Source organism: Cydia splendana, chromosome 11, assembly GCF_910591565.1.
Source record: "Cydia splendana chromosome 11, ilCydSple1.2, whole genome shotgun sequence".
NCBI classification, from domain to species: domain Eukaryota; kingdom Metazoa; phylum Arthropoda; class Insecta; order Lepidoptera; family Tortricidae; genus Cydia; species Cydia splendana.
Genome location: NC_085970.1, coordinates 17,632,457 through 17,653,074, shown reverse-complemented (window position 1 = coordinate 17,653,074; position 20,618 = coordinate 17,632,457). Strand labels below are relative to the sequence as shown.

At 38.0% G+C, this 20,618-nt stretch overlaps 1 protein-coding gene across 1 annotated transcript in view; it reads right to left on the bottom strand.

Annotated features, from left to right (window-relative positions):
* Positions 1–19,139, bottom strand: part of LOC134794946 (CAPA peptides) — a 28,709-nt gene extending 9,570 nt beyond the window's left edge. The window contains exons 1-2 of the mRNA XM_063766817.1: positions 19,118–19,139; positions 5,974–6,042 (exon numbers count right to left, since the gene is read on the bottom strand). Coding sequence (XP_063622887.1) covers positions 5,974–6,037 — 64 coding nt within the window. The 5' untranslated portion in view covers positions 6,038–6,042; positions 19,118–19,139. The remainder of the gene's footprint in view (positions 1–5,973; positions 6,043–19,117) is intronic.
* Between the last annotated feature and the right edge of the window lie 1,479 nt (positions 19,140–20,618).

Sequence of the window (20,618 nt, the reverse complement as noted above, 5' to 3'; positions counted from 1 at the left end):
ATCATCTACCTATTTAGCTGTCGAAGAAAAAAATGTGGCTTCCCCTCAAAAGGTTTTAGTTACTCTAAGTCGTGTCTTTATTTGTCTTCGTCCTCGTCACTTTCATTCTATTGCGTCACTGGTTTATCCTTCCAAAGGTAAAGTTGTACCTGTACATGGTTAATCACGACCAAAACAGGATTTTAATTAACCTGGCCACCTTTCACATCAAAAGGCCAACTGACAGTAACTTCTTACTCAAATGACAGTCTAACCTTAACACAAAGATCAATAAACAATAAGAACGTAGACACATAGCACCTTGTTCCACCAATAGATAAGTTAAGAGTTAAGTTTACATTCGGAGCGATTCGGATTAAACAACTTGTTATTGTTTAGAAGTGGTTTTGATGCGACTTTGACGACCTTGATGATTGGCGCGCACCTCAAATACAGTCAGCAGCAAAATTTGTTAAGCGGGCGAGGTGTTCAAAATTACCTTCACGCGCTCTTGTTCTGTTAACAAGAAAGTCGCGTCAAGATCATTTTGAACACCTCCCCCGCTTCAACTATTCCTGCTGACTGTACAAACACAAAATTATGGTTATGCTGAGCGGCTCAGCCTGGTATCAGAGTCACAGCGAAAAATGAAAATAATGCTTTCAGTAAAAAAAAATTGTGACTATCCTGCCGAGTCCCTTACATATTATGATGATTCACAAAAAGCAAGTCGCATGAGAGGGAAAAACTTTAAATTACTTACTTAAACATAATCTTGTGCATCTCACGCCCAACTTTGACTTCATTTCACATGCACCAATCAGGATGAGCGATAGTCAGGGTCGTATCAAAATCAAATCAAAACGGTAACAATTTGTTAATTCAGAATACTGCTCAAGTTTACACTCGGTTTAGCTGGCGTACGCGTGGGTAACGCTTTAATCTCTCCAAGAAACTACTTCAATATTAAACTTTGTGTCGTATTAATTGACCTCAAATAGGCTAAGGTGCCTTTTGATTGGAAGTTGGTGGGCCAAGTTTTTGTTAATATCCGTGGGATGCCATTTGGGGTCAATATTTGGAACAAAAGAAATTGTAAGTTTTTAATTGAAGGGATGTTTACAAAAACAACATAACTGCTTAGAGCGGTTGACACTTTTTTAAGAACATTGTTAATCGTTTCAGGTGTCAACCAGATTAGTCAGTTATGTTGTTTTTGTAAACATCCCTTCAATTTAAATATTTACCTTAACAGCCGTATTCCAACAATGAGATACGTCAAATACTAGATATTTAAACAACATGGATCGGATATGTCAGTGTCAAACAAGTGTCAAAAGTGACGTTTTTGTTTGAAGAAACGTCTTTTTTGACACTTGTTTGACACTGATATATCCGATCCATATCGTTTCAATATCTAGCATTTGACGTATCTCATTGTTCGAACACGGCTGGCAGTAGAGTCGCCATCAGATATATCGGAGCGGCCAAGGTGCTCACAAATATCTGAACACGCATCTATGGTCAAGGATTTAGCGTGTTCAGATATTTTTGAGCACCTCGGCAGCTCTGATATATCTAATGGCGACTGTGCCTAATGATATAAATAATAGTAGTTTATGTGACTGCTACATAATGAAAGGCATTAAAATTCGAGTGTGGGTTTATGAAACGAATGAAATGAGTTTCATAATAGTATCACACGAGTGTTTAATGCCTAATTATGTACAGTTACATATACTGCTTTATCTACACACATATTATAAACTTTCTATGATATATTCACCAACCTCATATTACAGCCGACTTTGCTCTCTGGCGGAACTCGCGGATATGAGATGGCGTCTCCGAAATATCTTTATCGCACATTTTACATGAAACTTTTGTTATAGTTACTTTAAAAACAACAAAACAAATTATTTTTTACTTACAAACTAATTAAAAGATAAACTGTACGTCAAATGGCGGCAAATGAAAACTTTTTTCACGCACGTCAGGCATCCGTAGTTTTTTTTAATTCAGAGACAAACTAGAGTCGGGGTCGATTACCATATCGTCCGATACCAACTTACATTCGAGATTTGTCAATATTGTATGCAATTGTCATTTGATTTCGAATAAAACGTCATCTCGACTGATATTAGAATAGGGGTCAAATCAAATTGCTTTTTTTTTCAGAGATGTTCGAAATTTGAATGCATTACCAAATCGATTTTGATATAGTAATGAAGCTATTACCACATTTTCACAGATAAGAAATTTGCTGTAACAAAACAGTTTATCGTAATGCGGGCCATTATTTACGGATTTTGAAGGCATCATAGACAGTTTATGATATGTGTGTAGATAATAGTATTTTAAGCTTCTGCCGCCCACCATAAATTATAGCTTGGGAATCACGTTGTATTTTCAATTGGGTTAAATTTCATTTGTTCGAATTATCGAACATTAGTTATAAGACATTTTTTGTTTATTTTATGAAAGTTGAAAATCCATTGAAACAAAATGTACCTACATCGTAAAGTACGAGGCGGCACGAGGTAATTACAAGAAATAAAAAAATCTTAAATGCCAAAAAATCTTGCAAATAATAAAGGGTTCTTTTATACTAAGTGTTCAGCTCTAATACTATTTATATTCTCAATAACTTTTTATTCGGGTTTCAGCTAACCAATTTCATACATTTATTAGGTAATAAAACCCTATTTAACCCGTGATTTTTCCTAACGCCTTACAATGTAGGTAAGCCTCTATAATGTATACCTAATCGTAGTGAATCTAGTCATACGCCTACAATCTGCCCGATTCGAACTTTAAGATACGTCAATGAATAGATCTAGAAACGATATGGATTAGATGTGTCAGTGTCAAAAGTGAAGTTTTTGTTTGAAGAAACGTCACATTTGACACAGACATATCCAATCCATATCGTTTCTAGATCCATTAATTGACGTATTTGAAAGTTCGAATCGGGCCGAATGTCGTTTTTTACCCGACGAAGGTTAAACTAAAACGAAGGTTTATTACTGGTGATTTTAGAGTAACTATATGAACCTCTACTATTTTCATTACCCATACCCATGTTTCACTGTTAATTAACTCATTAATACTACTGAGCCGATTTTGATAAATGAGATGTCAATTTATTTTTTCTGGTTTTAATGTCTGGGTGACATTGGCCAGATTTTAAACCACTACTATCTACCAATTTCTTATGGATTTAATTGTGTTGTGTTATTATCTTGTATTGACACGACTCTAAAGCCGACCACTGACTAACAGGCCGCCGGACGATATCGGCCTGTCAGTTAGAACAAAAATTTGACAGTTCCGAACAACTGACCGGCCGATATCGTCTGGCGGACTGTTAGTCAGTGGTCGGCTTAAGTGAATTTCGCTCGCAAAATTCAATTCAATTCAATTTGTTTATTTATAAAATAACAATTTTACACGTCACATCATAAAAATATATCACAATTATTAATAGTAAATCACACACATAATTACATATAAAACAATAATTTAGAGGTACCTACATATATCACATGCGTATTTTGTCGAATATGAATATAGATAGTTAGTGCATGGTTCGGCTTTGTACTTTTTTTTGAATAACTAGGTAGGTACATATTTTTTACTGACTTAAGAAATCACGCAACGAAAATCAGCTAATAATAGTACATTGTAGGAGAGGACGGAACACCTCCACTAACGTGTCGGCCCTCAAACGACTCGTCCATCTTTAGCGTTTCCGGCCGAGGCATTACATAGTGCTTTTCACGACTTCTGCGAGTAAATAAGAAAACATTTGCATAACTATAAGTACTAGCCCGCGATTTCTCTGGTAGCAAATTACTAGCCACTGCCTGTGCTGTCTCTTGAATTTCGGTAGGCGTCAGTGTAAGAATATAATTTTCTTCACTAGAAGAACTCATTTTTATAGCGAGCGTAGATACGTGTTTCTTGTATTTTTTGTCAAACACAATTTACACTATCCAATTCAGTAAGTATTTTCAGATCCCGCCTTTTTTACTTTTTTTATCACTTTTAAGAGGCGTTTTTCTGTTATTAGCTTCAAAACGACTCTAAACTTAGAAGCGTTTTTGCTAAAAAAAACCACAAACAGCTACAAAAGTGAAAAGCGCCTTAAGCGTGTACTGAATGGATAATTGTTAAAAAAAATGAACTGAATGGTTTTGACATTTCTTTTTTTTTAAACAAGAAATTGGTCCTATAAATAACCTTATTTTATTTTTGAAGGAAAAAGTTGCGCCAAAAAAGACCTTTTATTGTTTAAATGATACTCATTGCTGTAGCGAACCGTCACCAATGACAGATGATGATAACAATGAAACATTGTAGTAGTGGTGGTTCAGGTGCTACAGCTATGGCCTACTTTCCAGCTTGGTTTTAGACCATCTATTGCCACATTTCCGAACAGTGGCGTGAAAATAATATTGCAGTAGTTTTTAAGAAGAAATTTACCTATCTATTATTTTCTAATTTCACCTCGCTTCCTTATTTGTATGGACTTCCTGTATATCTAAGCCGTATCTTGAACGTGTTCATATTTACTGATGAAACTAATACAGCTTAATTTCGGATTAGTAAATGAGCGAAATCGGCTTATGTTGTACAGCCTTACGACCTAATCTTATACCTTTACACGAGCTCGATCGCACATTAGTCGCATATTAGTGTCAGTACGAGCGAGATACATAGAAAGTACAAAGTACAAAGGGCTAATGTAGGGCTGATTTAGACGGCGTGCGAACTCGCATGCGAGTTTAGTTACATTGCGGACTGTTGGTTACGTCCAATTCAACCGACCGATCAAAAACCACAATGTAATGAAACTCGCATGCGAGTTCTCGCACCGTCTAGAAATGAGCCCTAAGTTACGTAGACGTTATCGTATATGTCAGTGTTGACACTGTCGGTGACTCGTGGTAAGGGTACTGGTAAAGACAATGTCGCATGTCATTTAGAATTCTAACCCCGTGTTCAGCTGTTAGGATTAGGGGAGCTTATAACGCTACTTATACATTTAAAATGTATGAGTCTATTTGCTTCCTTCCAATATTGAAGTAAACTTGTTAAAAATATATTGAGGAAAATTCACTCATAATTATACATTGTTAAGGCTTTGAAGTAATTACCATCGAATATTTAATGTAGTTTAACAGTTCCAATTACTGGTGTGCTGTGAACTTTTTTATGGGACCGTATATACGTCGCCACAAGTCCTTATTTGTTTTATATTTAATTTATAATATGTGCCTTTTGGTCCCCGTCGTCGTATGTTTTGTATTGTTATGCTACTCCATTGAACTATTATTACTAACGTCAAAGAGAATACAAAGAGAATAGATAGTATAGAGGGGTCCTGTCATAGTAAATTTTGTAGTCACAGTAAATTTACTGCCATCTATCGACACACGACCAAAACTCAAAATGAAAATGTATAAAACTATCAAAAAATGTATATATATGGATAAATGTTTTTTTTATTTTTATATCATTTTGACCCATGTTCATTCACTGATACCTATGTGTTAAAATTGTTAAATATGAAACGGTGTCGTCACGCCATCTAGCCGAGGATAGGCCAAAGGTGTATGCGCCATCTATCCGAGAATGACTTTTTCTTGACTTCCGAGGCACGTTTTTTCCTTAGACTTTATTCATCTTATACGGAGTTACATATGTCTTTGCTAACGTATAGAACCGGCACACAGAACCAGTATTTTGCGCCATGAGTTAATGTCGACAACAAACCATAGAAGCGGAGCGTGAGTCTCGCGACCTAACCGCGTAAGCGCCATGAATTTTACCGCGCTTACGACGTTTTGTTCGCATGGTATAGGTTTTTTTTGTCAGAGGTGGAGGTAATCCTCGTTGGATATTGCCGGCCCGGTAAGGTTGCGATGGCGACAATTTCATTGTATGGTATAGCTTCTCTATAGCAATAATATCTCAATGGGCAATACTCACGGTAGGCGGCAAATGCCGATGACACCAGGATCATGGACATGGCGATCCTCGCGATGGACTGCATCCTGTCTGAAACAATACATATATTATGTATATGTTTACATTATCTAATACCTTTAAACGAGCATTTCTTGTTTATTTATATATATATTTCGGGGATCTCCGAAACGGCCCTAACGATTTCGATGAAAATTGCTATACCTATGTGGGTTTTCGGGGGCGATAAATCGATCTAGCTAGATCTTAATCTCTGGGAAAACGCGCATTTTTGAGTTTTTATATGTGTTCCGAGCAAAGCTCGGTCTCCCAGATATTGTTGTCATTAAATAGGGTAGACCGAGCTGGATTGGATCACAAGACGAATCGGATTAAAATGAAAAACCGTTGACAGCTAAATATTGCATTGATATGCTCGCACCACAGACAAGACATCCTCCAGACTGAGCATAGTAGCTCTATCCCCACTGCCACAATATACGGTAGTTTTACTCCATTTTGAGTCGAAAGTGTCTTTGTGTGACGTCCGTGTCTTTGAACCGACCAATCACGGCACGGGACCTCGCTCACCTCGTCCCCCGCACCCCAGTATTTTTGGCTGCATCGGTTTCATGAAATAATTGCTCTAAACTCCGCCTAGAGGATTCCTAGTCTATGGCACGCACTTAGCTCGCAAGTCATAAAACAATATTTATTTCGCCCTGTGATCCATATTCAGAAAGAGCTTTTTCTCAAACATGCTATGAAATGTCGTCGCTACGGGCGTTATAACAGGCTTCGAAGTATCACGTTTCGGGCGGAGCAACTCGAGAGAACTGTAAAGGAATTTCATACAGAATTGAAGGCCGAGGCCGGGAAGTAATTTTTTTTTTAATTTTAATGTGAACATGGCGTCTGTATCCATGAACAGGCTAAACAGCTGAATTATATATTTTTTTTAATATTTTTAGTGACTGAATGGTTCTAGGAACCAAAAATATCCGCGTTAACGCTTGTTATACACGAACGTACCTACTGATATTAAGAATACGAATCTGTAAGATTCAATGTGTTGATGAATAAATTTAAAATTTTGTCTATACGTAAGTCACCAGAGACCATAGACAATATTTAAAATCTTCTGCATTTATTTTATTTATAGAAATTGAGATTCTTATTATCAGGTTGTGTATAATGGCCCTAATAGGGTCTATTCGAACACTACACACGCGAAATACGGACGACTTCAGTAAAAAAAAAAGACATTATGGCGGGATTGGAAGGAAAATTAAAATATCTTTTTTCTACTCGTCGACTGTAATTCTTGAATTAAGATTTCTTATACCAAACTGCAATTGGGTATTTTTAATATATCGGCTCCCAACTCAACTATAATATTCATTTCGATACAGTTTAGTCAACTATAATGAAATTGACCAATCACAGCTCGCCGCGATCAGGACGAAACAAAACTATAGTTCAAATTAATTATTTATTTTAGGTTGTATAGTATAAACAATTGGTTCATAAGTCAGAAACGCGCATGTGACACCCTTAATATAGCAACATCCACAGACTACGAAAACCACTTAGTATTGCTTGTTAGTCTCCATAGGCTACGGTGGCCAAAATCGAGAAAACAACTGTCTAAAAATTGAATTTAGCGCGGAGCAAGTAACCAGGCCTCATGAGTTACGAGAAGGTGTCGTTGACCAACGCGGCGACCGGGGCACGTACAGTGGCGGAGTTGCGGTCTTTGCCGCCCTAGGCCCCAGGCCCTGTAGCCGCCCCTTTCTTATCACCCATCATATTGACTAATTTCTTGTTATCATCAGCGAATTTTTTGTCACAATTTGCCGCCCCTAATATGTTGCCGCCCCTAATATGTTGCCGCCCTAGGCCCGGGCCTACTGAGCCTTAGGGCAAATCCGCCACTGGGCGCGTACCAGTATGTAGGTATCACGGCTGCTCGCGTATCTTAGCTGTATACTTTTGGTTTGGTTTGTTTGTATGATTCTACTAGTTTAAAGTATTATTTTTGTTGATTCGTAGAAAAAGTATTGTATACAATAGTGATATAATCAAGCTTCTCAATCTCGTACCATACTTAGGCAACTCAGCAAGCTTCGTTGCCTAAACACGGTACTCGACTGAAAAACTCTATTATATCACGATTGTATAAAATACTATTGTCGTGTAGCTATTTGTGGTTGATATTTATAAATACATTTTTTAAATGAGTTCCGATGATAACAGCGACGAAGAATTTAATTGTACTCCGCCGGGATTGAGGGCGGAGGCAGAATTAGCAATTAATAACTTGTTGCCGCCAAAGTCGAAGGAGAAATACATGAATACATATCAAAATTGTATAAGCTGGAAGACTGACAAAAATGCCCACGGTTTCTCAGATAATGTATTTCTGGCTTGCTTATTTATTTTACGGAACTGGCAAGAACCAAAAATCCCTCGACATTGTGGGCAATGTACTCAATGCTTAAAGCGACTATACAGCTTAAGCAGAATATTCACATAAAAGACTGTTCAGTTGGTTGACAGACTATAACTACATAAATATTGATTTATTTCTGTGTTTTTTGTCTTCGTTTACCGCGATATTAAACTTGTTTATTTATTTATTTATTTTATTTTTATTTAAAATTTAAATCAGGCAACAAGGCCCATATTACAAATACCTTACAGACTAACATACATATATATATATTATAAACTTAAAAACTAAACACTATTTATGCGACAAAACGGCGTGGCTCCGTTGAATCGGCTGTTCTTGTGTCGGATTCGGCAGTTTGCCCCGGAACCTCCGAAACACGACACCTTTCGGCCAGAAGTCGGCGCACTCGATGGTCTCTTGCAGCGGTCGCGGCACGCGCACCACAAAAGAGTTGAAGTGCACGTAGTGGCGCGATCGAAGCTGGAACACCCTCAGCGAGTAACCGGTCTTCTGGTGTACGTACTCCACCACTTCAGCAGCCGTGGCGGTGTAGTGCAGGCGCGACACATATAGCGCCTTACTCGGTGTAGCAACCCGCAAGCCAGAGTTAGCCGGTTCGGCGGTACCACACTGAGTCTTACGAGGCGCCGTGCGCGCCTTCTTCTTTCTTGATACCAGTGTGAAATCCTCCTCATCCACACCGGCAACAGGGAGCTTCTCCTTGGGAACCGCTCGCTCTTCAGTACCCTTTACAGGTACACTAACCCGGTTCGATGCGACTTTCGGACCGGCGACGACATCCGCGTAAACACGATGACGTGATTTGGAGGAGGCGGGGGGAGGGCGCGCGCGCGGGAGGCTCGCGGGCGGCGACACGGCTGATGCGACACATGTTACAGTGTCAGCAACTCGCACACTGACCGACTCGGCACTTGTGGCTTGCCGGTCATCGCACTTGAAATTTGATCCCGCCGACCGAGTAAGGGCACTGTTTCGCAAACTGAGGACTTCGTTGCGTAACTCGGTTATGGTTACCTGGGCCGCATCAAACTTCGAAATGACATCCGCTAAACTTGTTTTAAGGGCCACGATTTCCTTTAACAAGCAGCTAATGTCGACATGATCCGGAATATAGGACGGCAGGCTGGAGGCACCCGTCGTCGCAAACTCCGGAATCCGGTCTTCATTCTCCCTTAGAACTCTGATGATGTCCTCTAGGGTCTTCTTCCCGATTTCATCTCCTCTCCGGTGAGGTACATACGTGCCGGCGATCCCGAGGGACTCGTGCAGCACCTTCTTTGCTGCACAGATATCTTCGACGGAAAAACTCGACGAACAGATCTGGACAGCAGACACCGTGTCCATCACTCCTTCCAGCAGCAGCTTCTGTTGCAGAAAGGCGAGGAGCTCGTTCACAATGGGTGCACTCTGTCCGGAGGCACTCATCGCGTCACTTCGCTAGCTGCGGCCGAGCCGCGCTAATTTCGCAATTAATTAAATTAATTAATCATCAATGCGTCTAGGTCGCTGCGCGCATTGGACACGACTGATTTATGTTCTAGCAAATCAACAATTACAGATTTTTATAATTTTGAATTGCGTATGACGTAGCCGAAGTCTTTCACAAGTTACTCGTCCGTACGAACTATGCGACACTGAAATCCCGTGAGTTGTAGCGTTTTGTATGGTGTATTTTTTTATTTCATTGCATATGTTTGAGAAAAGCACTATACATGCCTAGCCGTGAAAAGGTCTTGCCGGCTTCGTATCACTATCCGTTCATAATAGTACATCCCGTAATAGTTCGTCCCGTACTATTACGGGATAATAGTACATTCCGCAGTAATGTACTATTACGAGAGTGATGTAAACTATTTTTCACATCACCTATTCGGAAAAGAGCTTTTTCTTCTTTGCTATGAGGGATCAAAGTGACGCTTTTGTTCCCTGCTAGGAGGGATCAAAGTAACACTTTTCTGTTCTATATAGGAAACTATTTTTATTTTATTTTTTGCATACTATTTAATAGCTTAAATAATATTTTGAAACATAATAATTTCCTCATAGGTAATGTGAAAAGCAGTATTTATCACATGGTAGCAAAATAATTTCCATCTTGGGCGTAACACACTTCAACCCCATACTACCCTCAGGATTCTATTTTAGAATCCCGAGAGTAGCGAGGATTTTAGGATCCTTCACTTCGTTTAGGATTCAATGTACGCCCTCGCCGTAAATATGTAATTTTGCTTTTTGCTCCCTTGTGACAAAATCTACTATTTTGATCTGTTACAAAATAGCAGAACATTTCAGCATTCGGCGAGACAATACACGTTCCCTTTGGTTCAACCAAGGCTCGAGTTACTGAGCCTTATGCAGCCATTGATACCAACGCCGCCGAGGGACAGATATTATTTACTATATACTCAATATTTAAAGCCTCAAGAGATTTTGTCGACGAACTTATTGTATGATTTGGAATCTAAGTAACAGAAACAGTCTATGTATTGTAAATACAAGGCATTTTTCCTTGTAAAAGGCAAACATAAACTAAGCTGTCTAATATAACTTCTAACATTTAAAAAAAGAAAATAATTCTAAAATAGTATCTTTGCTATCTTACATGTTATCTTTGTCTTTAAATTCAATTTAGTTTTCTTAGTTTCTTTTAGCATAGAAATGCATAAATATTTGCCATTAATCAATGTTATATTTGCATGTTCTACGTGTGCGTAGCCATGGCTACGGCGCGACGTAGAGTGAGCACGCAATCTGAGTCTCATAAAATACGAACGAATTTATGCAATGTCGGTAATATCAAATCAAGTATCGCATCGCACAACGTATCAGCATTGCGATACAGCGAGGAAATGCCGCCAGCATCCTTGGTACAATGCCTCAAGGGCCTATTTTAGATTTAAGCTAGTTATTAATTTCGTTTAGTAGTACCACTGTATATATATTGTATGTAAATAAATGTTTTCCCAATCAAGTTGCGATTATCAAAGTTTCAATCCAACTCCTGCTTTTGAACATATAAATAATATTTTACAATGTTATTTAAGCTGACCACACGGACATAACGTTTTCGACGAATAAGGTATCATGAATAGAAGTGAAGTTATATTCCAAGAGATTATGGGACTTTATTGAGACAAAAAATACAAACTAAACAATAATAAAACTAAGAGAGCCATGTCATGCCAATGCTAAGTCATGACATAACTCGTGAATATGTTGAAACAATTCAGTAATAAATACTTAACTTCATTTAGCTTGAAATTATTGTCTAATATAAACTCATAGCTCAAATGACCGGCGAAAAGCTGTCGACCTTTTAAAGATAGGTATACATTTTTCCAAGCAAATATAATAAATTAGTTCAATTTTATCCTCACTCACACAGATTAGTCAATATTAACTTCCTTCTTCCGCGGCTACATAAATAAATTCACCTCAATCATTATAATTCGTCCTCCATCAAATATACCTCATTTTATATTCTCCTTTGTAATGAATATGTTAATACGAGATGTTTGTAAGTTCCTATTCATTTTAGTGAGGACTAAGATCATTGACCTTTCATAAAATTTAACAAGCATCTTAAATATACTAAAATGGCTCACTCACGTATCTTAAATCGAAGACACTAAAAAAATATTATCTATCGAGCACACATTAAAGTGATTACATTAAGATTAACTGCTATTACAATATCAACTAATGTACGTTCGTTCGTACGTAACGTACAAACAGTAAACTTTACTGCTTGGTTCGATAGGCTCATATATGGAACCGTTTTATTAAAGCATTAAACGTTTATGCTGTTTCAATTGTTTTAAACGATTTTTTTTTCTCAATGGATTAAAGGAGAGCCTAGATCTCCATTTAGGTTTAGGTATCGTGACCGCTACTCGTGCTCTAATAGTGCTTAAGTGAGACCTAGGATCTCCGAAACATTTCGCGAGTAGGTATGACTAAATACTTAATGTTAATATTACTGACGACAGTTTAAATTCGATTCTTATGGGCCGTTTATGTATAACGGCATTGTCTATAATACCTATAAATATATCGTGGCTGATCGCTTAAAATTTAGTTTTTTCTTCGCAAGTGTGATAAAAAACATTGTGTGTTAACTCCGGGGGTAAAAATATTGTAAGCTCGAGTCTTTAATTATAGACCTCGCTTACCAAATCTTACCACTTACCACGTTGCACAATGTAATATTATTTTCATTATATATTCAAACTATCGGTCAAAATCATTAAGTACTTTTAAGTACACCCTACATGTTTATATAAGCTGTACAGCCTGTATGGTGAAAATCGCATATTTGATTTCGTAGGAAGCTCGGCTTTTAAAAATATTGTTTTAGATGCCACCTACGACACAGCCAATATCTTACAATTTTTTTTTAATAAAACATTTAATTCTGACTGTACTTAACGCCCCCAAAGAATTGGACTCGTCAAAACGGATCTTGAAAGTTCAATCTCGAGAGGTATCCAAGTAAAACCCACCTAACTCCATCATCAGATCAGCTCGGTGGTATCAAATAATTGTATTGTCACCCTTAATTTGGCAAAAATCACGGATGGTTCAAACCTCCTCGGCGCTCAACAGTATCAATGAGTGTGGTTAAGAAAAAAATACACATAGAGGGTATCAATTATTTTGGACACTGCCAAATTAAGGGTTTGTTATACATAACTTGCGAAATTTCTGGGGTCCATTTATCAAAAAGTATTAACTGTTCTGTCGCCAAAATAGTGTTTAGTTTTTAAGTTTATGAAATTAATATGTATGGCTGGTTATATGGGCCTTATTGCCTGAATTAAATTTTAAAATAATATAGGTAAATAAATAAATAATTATGATTCTAATATTGATCGAGAAATGGGCCCCTGATTGATACTGCTACAGTAGGTTAGAATCGACTTGCAAGATTCGTTACATTGTTAGTTGGTTACAATAAAGTTAATATGTGGCTTTCCATCAGAGAAGTCCTTATGCACATGAAGTTTAAGGACCCTTCTCTGGTGGTAAGCCACGTAAGTAGGTATGTATTAAAAACGCGGGGGAGGAGTGTATAATCAGTCCATTAATTGACAAATCCTTATATGACGGGCATTAGTGGTTCCGAAAAAGCGTCATGCATGACGCTATCTTTAATCCGTCACTTAGCGTATCTTTCGTATCGGGCGGCTATAATTGACAACATTTGGAATTTGCTTGCATGGATAAAGTAGCCATAAAAATTGGAATGTTACTGATAATTTACAAGCTTTGTTTTGTTAATAATTTCCCGCTGTCTCAGCTATCACGGCGATCGGTGATCACGTGGTGCTTTCCATATAAAACGAAGCTCCGGCAGCTCCGGCCCGGTCTAACGTCAGTCATTCTTTACGTACAAATATAAACACATAATTACTTAGACAAATTTTACATATTGACTTGTTTTTACAAGCACTGGGAACTTGCAATATATGTGTTATGTTCGAGTCAAATCTTGCAAGCTAATGCAATGTTATGGTACCATCGAGCTGATCTGCTGATGGATACAGGAGGTGGCCATAGGAACTCTTTGATAAAACAACTCAACCTACTTGTGTTAGGGTTCGTTAGACTTGTCGCGTTGCCTGTTCAAAGACAGTCAGCGAAAATGGCTTGTATCAAAAATAAAAATTTTGACATAGTGAATAGATTCTAAAACAAAACACAAAACACAGCAAACAGACAAATTTTTGACATTAAACTTTTTTAACCGACTTCCAAATCCCAAAGGAGGGGGTATTCAATTCGGTTGTATGTTTTTTATTTTTTTTATGTTTGTTACTCCATATCTCCGTCATTACTGGACCGATTTCAAAAATTCTTTTTTTGATAGTAAAAGTAGATGCATACAGATTGGTCCCGTTTTTGTGAAAGTCCAGTTCAGATGATGGGATCCATGAGGACTCGGACCCGGACCCGGACCCGGACTCGGACTCGGACCCGGATTCGGACTCGGACCCGGACTCGGACCCGGATTCGGACCGGGACTCGGACCCGGACTCGGACTCAGACCCGGACCTTGACCCGGAAAACCACTATGATACCTAAACTAAATAAACCACTATGATTACCTACCATAAAATGTAGGTATAAAGTATGATGATGCCAAACCCCTCCCGCTCAAACCCCCGTACACCGTACCGCATGCGCCATTAAGTGGGTTAGGTTAGGTTTGAACTGCGATCCTCACAGAACCGAACAAAAGTGGGTTAGGTTTGGTAAGAACTGCGAGCCTTACAGAAACAAAATGCTACTAGAAAAGTGGGTTTGATTAGGTTCGAACTGCGATTCTCACAGAACCGAACTGCTATCACAGAAGTGGGTTAGGTTAGGCTAGAACTACGACCCTTACGAAAACGAAATGCTACTAGAAAAGTGGGTGGTTTTACCTCCTTTTCTACATAGTGCACCATCTACCATAATCTTTCACCGGGCCCCATAGAAGTCGGTTTTTTTTTCTTAAAAAATATTATAAGGTAGCGACGCAGTTGTTTTGTTCAAAGACAATTTTACTACGACAAAGTGGCAATGGCAGTAATGCAAGTAACATATATTTATCTTATTAAATGCATCCGTGCATAAATTATGGAATTTCTCTAACCGCCGCAGGCTGCACCGATACGGTATCACAGCTTGATCCAATAGTTAACCGGAAATTGGCCTCCGGATGCATCCAATTTATAGCTAGGACCGTGAGCTGGAATGATGTACACCTAGATTTTTTGTAGAAAAAATGGACTGACTAAATATGTAAAACATTATTTAACAAACCTATTATCGATCATCCTATACATCCAGGCCTATACCCAGAAGGGGTCCTAACACTTTATTTTATTAGTTAACGGTTTATATTATTATATTAGCTTAAAATAGTATTTAGTTTTTAAAATTGTTTGTATAAGTGGTTACGGAATAAAAAGGCTTTTTATTTTTTTATTATCGATCATCAAACCAAGTTAAATACATTAAGTATCGGGCATTTACCGTAACACATATAAAAGAAAACTATAATTAGTTGTAATTCACCGAAATCATACAAGAATATAAATAAAATGCAAATCGACACATACCTCTACATTTCCTCTATATACCTGGTACCTGCCTGAATATAAAAACGAAAACTATTATATATATGTAGGAGGTATTTACCTTACGACGAAAGATATGGCTGATATAATATGTTAAAGAAACTCGGATCCTACCCACTATTTCGCGGTAGCTATTATCTTTCACAATGTTTAGATTTAAGTTTAGATATTTTTAGGTTTAGACCAGTACCGAATAAATTTCTGCTAAGTCTTAAAATATTCATACCTACGAGTAATTAATTTATGATATTAAGAAGAAACTCGGCCGGGATTTGGCACAACGAATTTGCGTATGTAATCTTTTAATTACGCAAATTAAGACGTTTTTCATCACACCAGCTCGTAAAAGCTCTATTCATTGTTCAAAACTGATGACACTAACTTATTATGCTATCGAGAATTTTATATGAAACGAATTTTATATTAGGCAAAGCTCTGCGTAGGTGGCACCTTTGTGGCACATACAGTAAACAAACCACATTGACACATCACACGTCACGTCAATCACATGGCCTACCGGTAAACGCGAAAATCGAAATTTAGTTATCTAATCTCTCTATCACTCTTGCATTTTCGAGCGATAAAGAGGCAGATAACTAAATTTCGATTTTCGCGTTTACCGGTAGGCCCTTGTTAACAAACCGCCTTGATGCATCAATGTCATATTTTATTGTCTGTGAAAACTTGTCAAAAAACAGTTTAAGGCACAGTATGCATAAGTTAGTCTATGAATTTACTGAGTCGGTAGTGCTGCACTCTGGCGGCAGAACATTGCAGTAATATCCCCTATTATGACAGCAATTTATATTATTTTTAGAATGAAATTCAAAGAAATGTAATTCGAAGAAAATGATTGCGCCATATTCCTATCGGAATAGGGTATTTGACTACTAGTCAATACAGTTTCTTTTTTCGAACTGTCAAAACGATTTTGCTACTATGTAATTTATATGAAACACTAGCATGTGACGTCACGATCAAATTACCAACTCTTTACAGACTTTACAGTTTTATACAGGTTTTAAAATAGATATTTGTGTCTAAAAATAACTGCTGTCTACGTTTATCTATTAATCCTCTGATGCTTTATTTCTTGCATAGTGAAAAATAATTTATTTTAAATACAGTCTAATACCCAATTGTAGACGTGGACCAGGAGAAACGAGACACATTAAGCACCTACTTATACCTAAGTCATAACTATTTTTTTTTTCTTTTTAAAGGGGTTTTGTCACGCAGTGACGATGTCACCCCAAGTCATAACTTACTAGAAGAGAAAGTAATCTTCAAGCCAAAATGTACGGGCAAGCCAAGGGCTACGTGAAGTACGGTGCTCCTATGGAATATGTATGGATATATATACTCACTGCCAAGCCAGTGCAAACTTAACGTGGTCGTAGTCTAATTCTGTATCAAAAGTAGCGGATCAGACTACGCGTCAAAAGTATCTACTATTTTCTAACAGCGTAACAAAATCTGTATGTAGAACAGTTAAGGATGACTCACGCTAGACCGGGCCGGCGCCGGGCCAAAGCTTCCGCTGCCTCGTTTTCTATGGAAAGCACCACGTGATCACCGATCAGCCGTCATAGAAAATGGCATGTCGGACGCCTCGTCCCGGGCTCGGCCCGGTATAGCGTGAGTTATCTTTTAGACTGTGGTAAACACTTTTGAGCGCGAACTGTTACAGATATATCTCTATATGGAAATGTATTCCACGGTGTCAGATACTTTTGGCGCATTGTTACATCCGCTACTATTGATTCTGACTGCACGAATAAAAAATAGAAGCGTCACATAATGAATAATAAAGTCATCATCTTCCTCGAGTTGTCCCGGCTTTTGCCATGCTCATGGCAGCCTGGGATCCGCTTGGCAACTAATCCCGAGAATAGGCGTAGGCATTAGTGAAGGAAAGGGACTGCCATCTGACCTTCCAACCCAGAGGGTAAAAGGCCTTATTGGGATTAGTCCGGTTTCCTCACAATGTTGTCCTTCACCGAAAACCGACTAGTAAATATCAAATGATATTTCGTACATCAATTCCGAATAACTCATTGTTACGAGCCGGGGTTCGAAACCGCGACCTAATAATGAAGTGTGTTACAAAATGTTAATAATTTATACAGTTTTAGATGTCTGTCATTGGCGTAGGTAGCTAATAATTATATTAATTTTGGGTAAGTCGAAAAATGTAATCTAAGTTGAAGTGTTTTCCTCCTTTTAAATTAAAAATCGACCTTATTCATGTATCCGCGGTTAGTTCTCAATATTTCTTCCAATTTAAAATTAGCCAAGTTTTTTAATAATCCTTAATTACGAATAACGAAAATGATTTTTACTGTGAAATAAAAATTCACAACATCGCGTCTAATCCACATGGCATATTCTGACTAAATCAAGAGGCATCCGCATATTTTCTACACAGCTCAAATAGAGTTAGACCAAGAAAAGTCTGCAGTTATTTCGATAGCCTACGCAGTGCATGTGCTTTAAATATACGTCATAATTTCACAGAAGTATGACGTTTAAAATAACACTTGCACTGCGTGGGCTATCAAAATCGCTGCAGACTTTTCTTGATGTAACTTTTAAAAGATTTTCTATGAGAAGTTATGTAATTTTATGACACTTTAAGTAAATATATACTAGTAAGGAAATAATAGTAATGAAATTATATCGCGGTAGACCCGTTTATGTAAATAAATATAAATACATATGAAATACATACAATTACTTAGTTTTTGATCCGACCCCCACGGGTTTTTTAAAGACGTTCACGTTTCAAGTAGAAAAATATATTGTTAAAAATTAGGCAATGTACGGAACCCTTGGAACGTGAGTCCGACGCGCACTTGACCGGTTTTTTAAGAAAAAGAATCACCCACATCACAAAACAATTTACAGTGTCATAATTTTATGGTTTTCATCCGCAGTTCCACTTCATATGTTAAGTAATATCCAAATGACTATAGGTGTGCCTATAATATTCTGTAACTTTCCTAGGGATCCATTTAATTGATCCTGATACAGAACTGTATAGTTACCTAATCCAGCGGTTTTCGAAAATTAAAGGAAAAAAAAATCCGATGAATTTCGAAACTCCCTTTTCAAATTCTCAGTTATATAAGTAGCTTGTTTTTTTTAATTTAGAGAGGGCCTATTAATGTGTGTCACCTCATCAAAAAATAAAATGTCAAATTTTACATTAAATTTTTTTTTTTATTTGAATTTGTAATTACACCAAAACACACTGCTTTATTTAAGCTAAAGTCGGACCAATGTCAAATTTCTATGAAAATATGACGTTTATAACACTCCCTAACTTTTTTCCTCATTCTATGCAATGTTGCCTTATTTAATTACACAACCGCGATATAATTTCATTGTTTTTACCTTAAATTCCGAATTTTTCCGACGATTTTGTGTAATTGTATATGTATAAAAAACGCGAGTGTTTAAAGTGTTACAAAGTTACCTCAGTCGTCCTCTAAATCTCGATTTTAAAAATGTTCCGCACGTCAGCCGCTCAGCGCTCAACACGCTCAACGCTCAACGCTCAACTCACCTGAGTGGCTGCCACCTGTTGCTCACCGAGAATGCTCAGCGGCGGGCCGACCCGCACTTTATATAGCGCTGGACGCCCGCGCGCCAGCGGCACTCAAACTTTACGATATGCAAAACTGAAAAGTTATTGTTTTGTCGTAGGTGTAGCAGAATGGGTGAATGCACGCTTCTTGAAGTGGCTTCCTTGTTTGCACATAAGCATTTCCGTGAGTTAATGTTCTAAATGTTATCCGTTATTGACTCTCGGCGCGATCCGGGAATTGAATTAGAGATTCACTAGATATGAAATAGTAAAGATATGTGACATTCCACGGCAAAAGGTACCATTGCCCTGCTGAATATTGGAGCGGCGTTAATAATAGCGTAAGCGCCAGCCACCATAAGGTACCTTTTTCAGTGGAACGTCACATATCTTTACTATTTCATATCTAGTGAATCTCTAATTCATGTCCCGAATCGCGCCGTCTGTCAGGCCTATTCGGATTTCGAGATAATCACAAGATCTTGAGACGATTTAGAGATCAACTAGATCTACATTAGATATCGGCTAGATGTGACTTGGATATCTAAGTCATAACTTGTCGAAATCGTTCCAGAGGACCTCCAGAATCGCGGAAACGCGAAAACTTCATCGCGATTTAAATTAAAAGTAACGGCTCGATTCGGAAAATGAATTAGATTTCTACTAGACTTCAACAAGTTACGATACGGATAATTTAAAGATATTTGTAAGATAGATATGTCAAATTTGACGTTTCCGCGATTCTGGAGGTCCTCTTGAACGATTTCGACAAGTTATGACTTAGATATCCAAGTCACATCTAGTCGATATCTAAAGTAGATCTAGTTGATCTCTAAATCGTCTCAAGATCTTGTTATTATCTTTAAATCCGAATAGGCCTGAAACCTGGGCAGCGTAGGACGTCCACCCACAAGATGGACAGACGATCTTGTTAAGGTCGCCGGAAGACGCTGGATGCGGGTCGCTTCCAACCGGCACGTATGGAGGTCCAAGGGGGAGGCCTATGTTCAGCAGTGGACGTCTTATGGCTGAGATGATGATGATGATGATGATGAGGCCTGAAAGTCTTATAATTTTAGATCTGACAGTTCATTTTCTTTATAGAGTAGCTGTCACGCAAAATGTCTGTAGACATTTTTTGGAAGTTTAGTACTTACATTTATTTAGGTATATAACATACATTAAGTGACAATAAAAATACAGGAAAAATTAAGCCCAACCTAAAGAGACTTGAAACAACTGTCATGGAGCCGTCATTCGATGCGAGAAACTAGCCAAGGGCGAGTCGGACTCGCGAACGAAGGGTTCCGTACCTTTACGCAAGTTTTTAGTATTTGTTGTTATAGCGGCAACAGAAATACATCATCTGTGAAAATTTCAACTGTCTAGCTATCACGGTTCATGAGATACAGCCTGGTGACAGACAGACAGACGGAGAGTGGAGTCTTGCAGCCATATTCGAACTTTAAGATACGTCAAA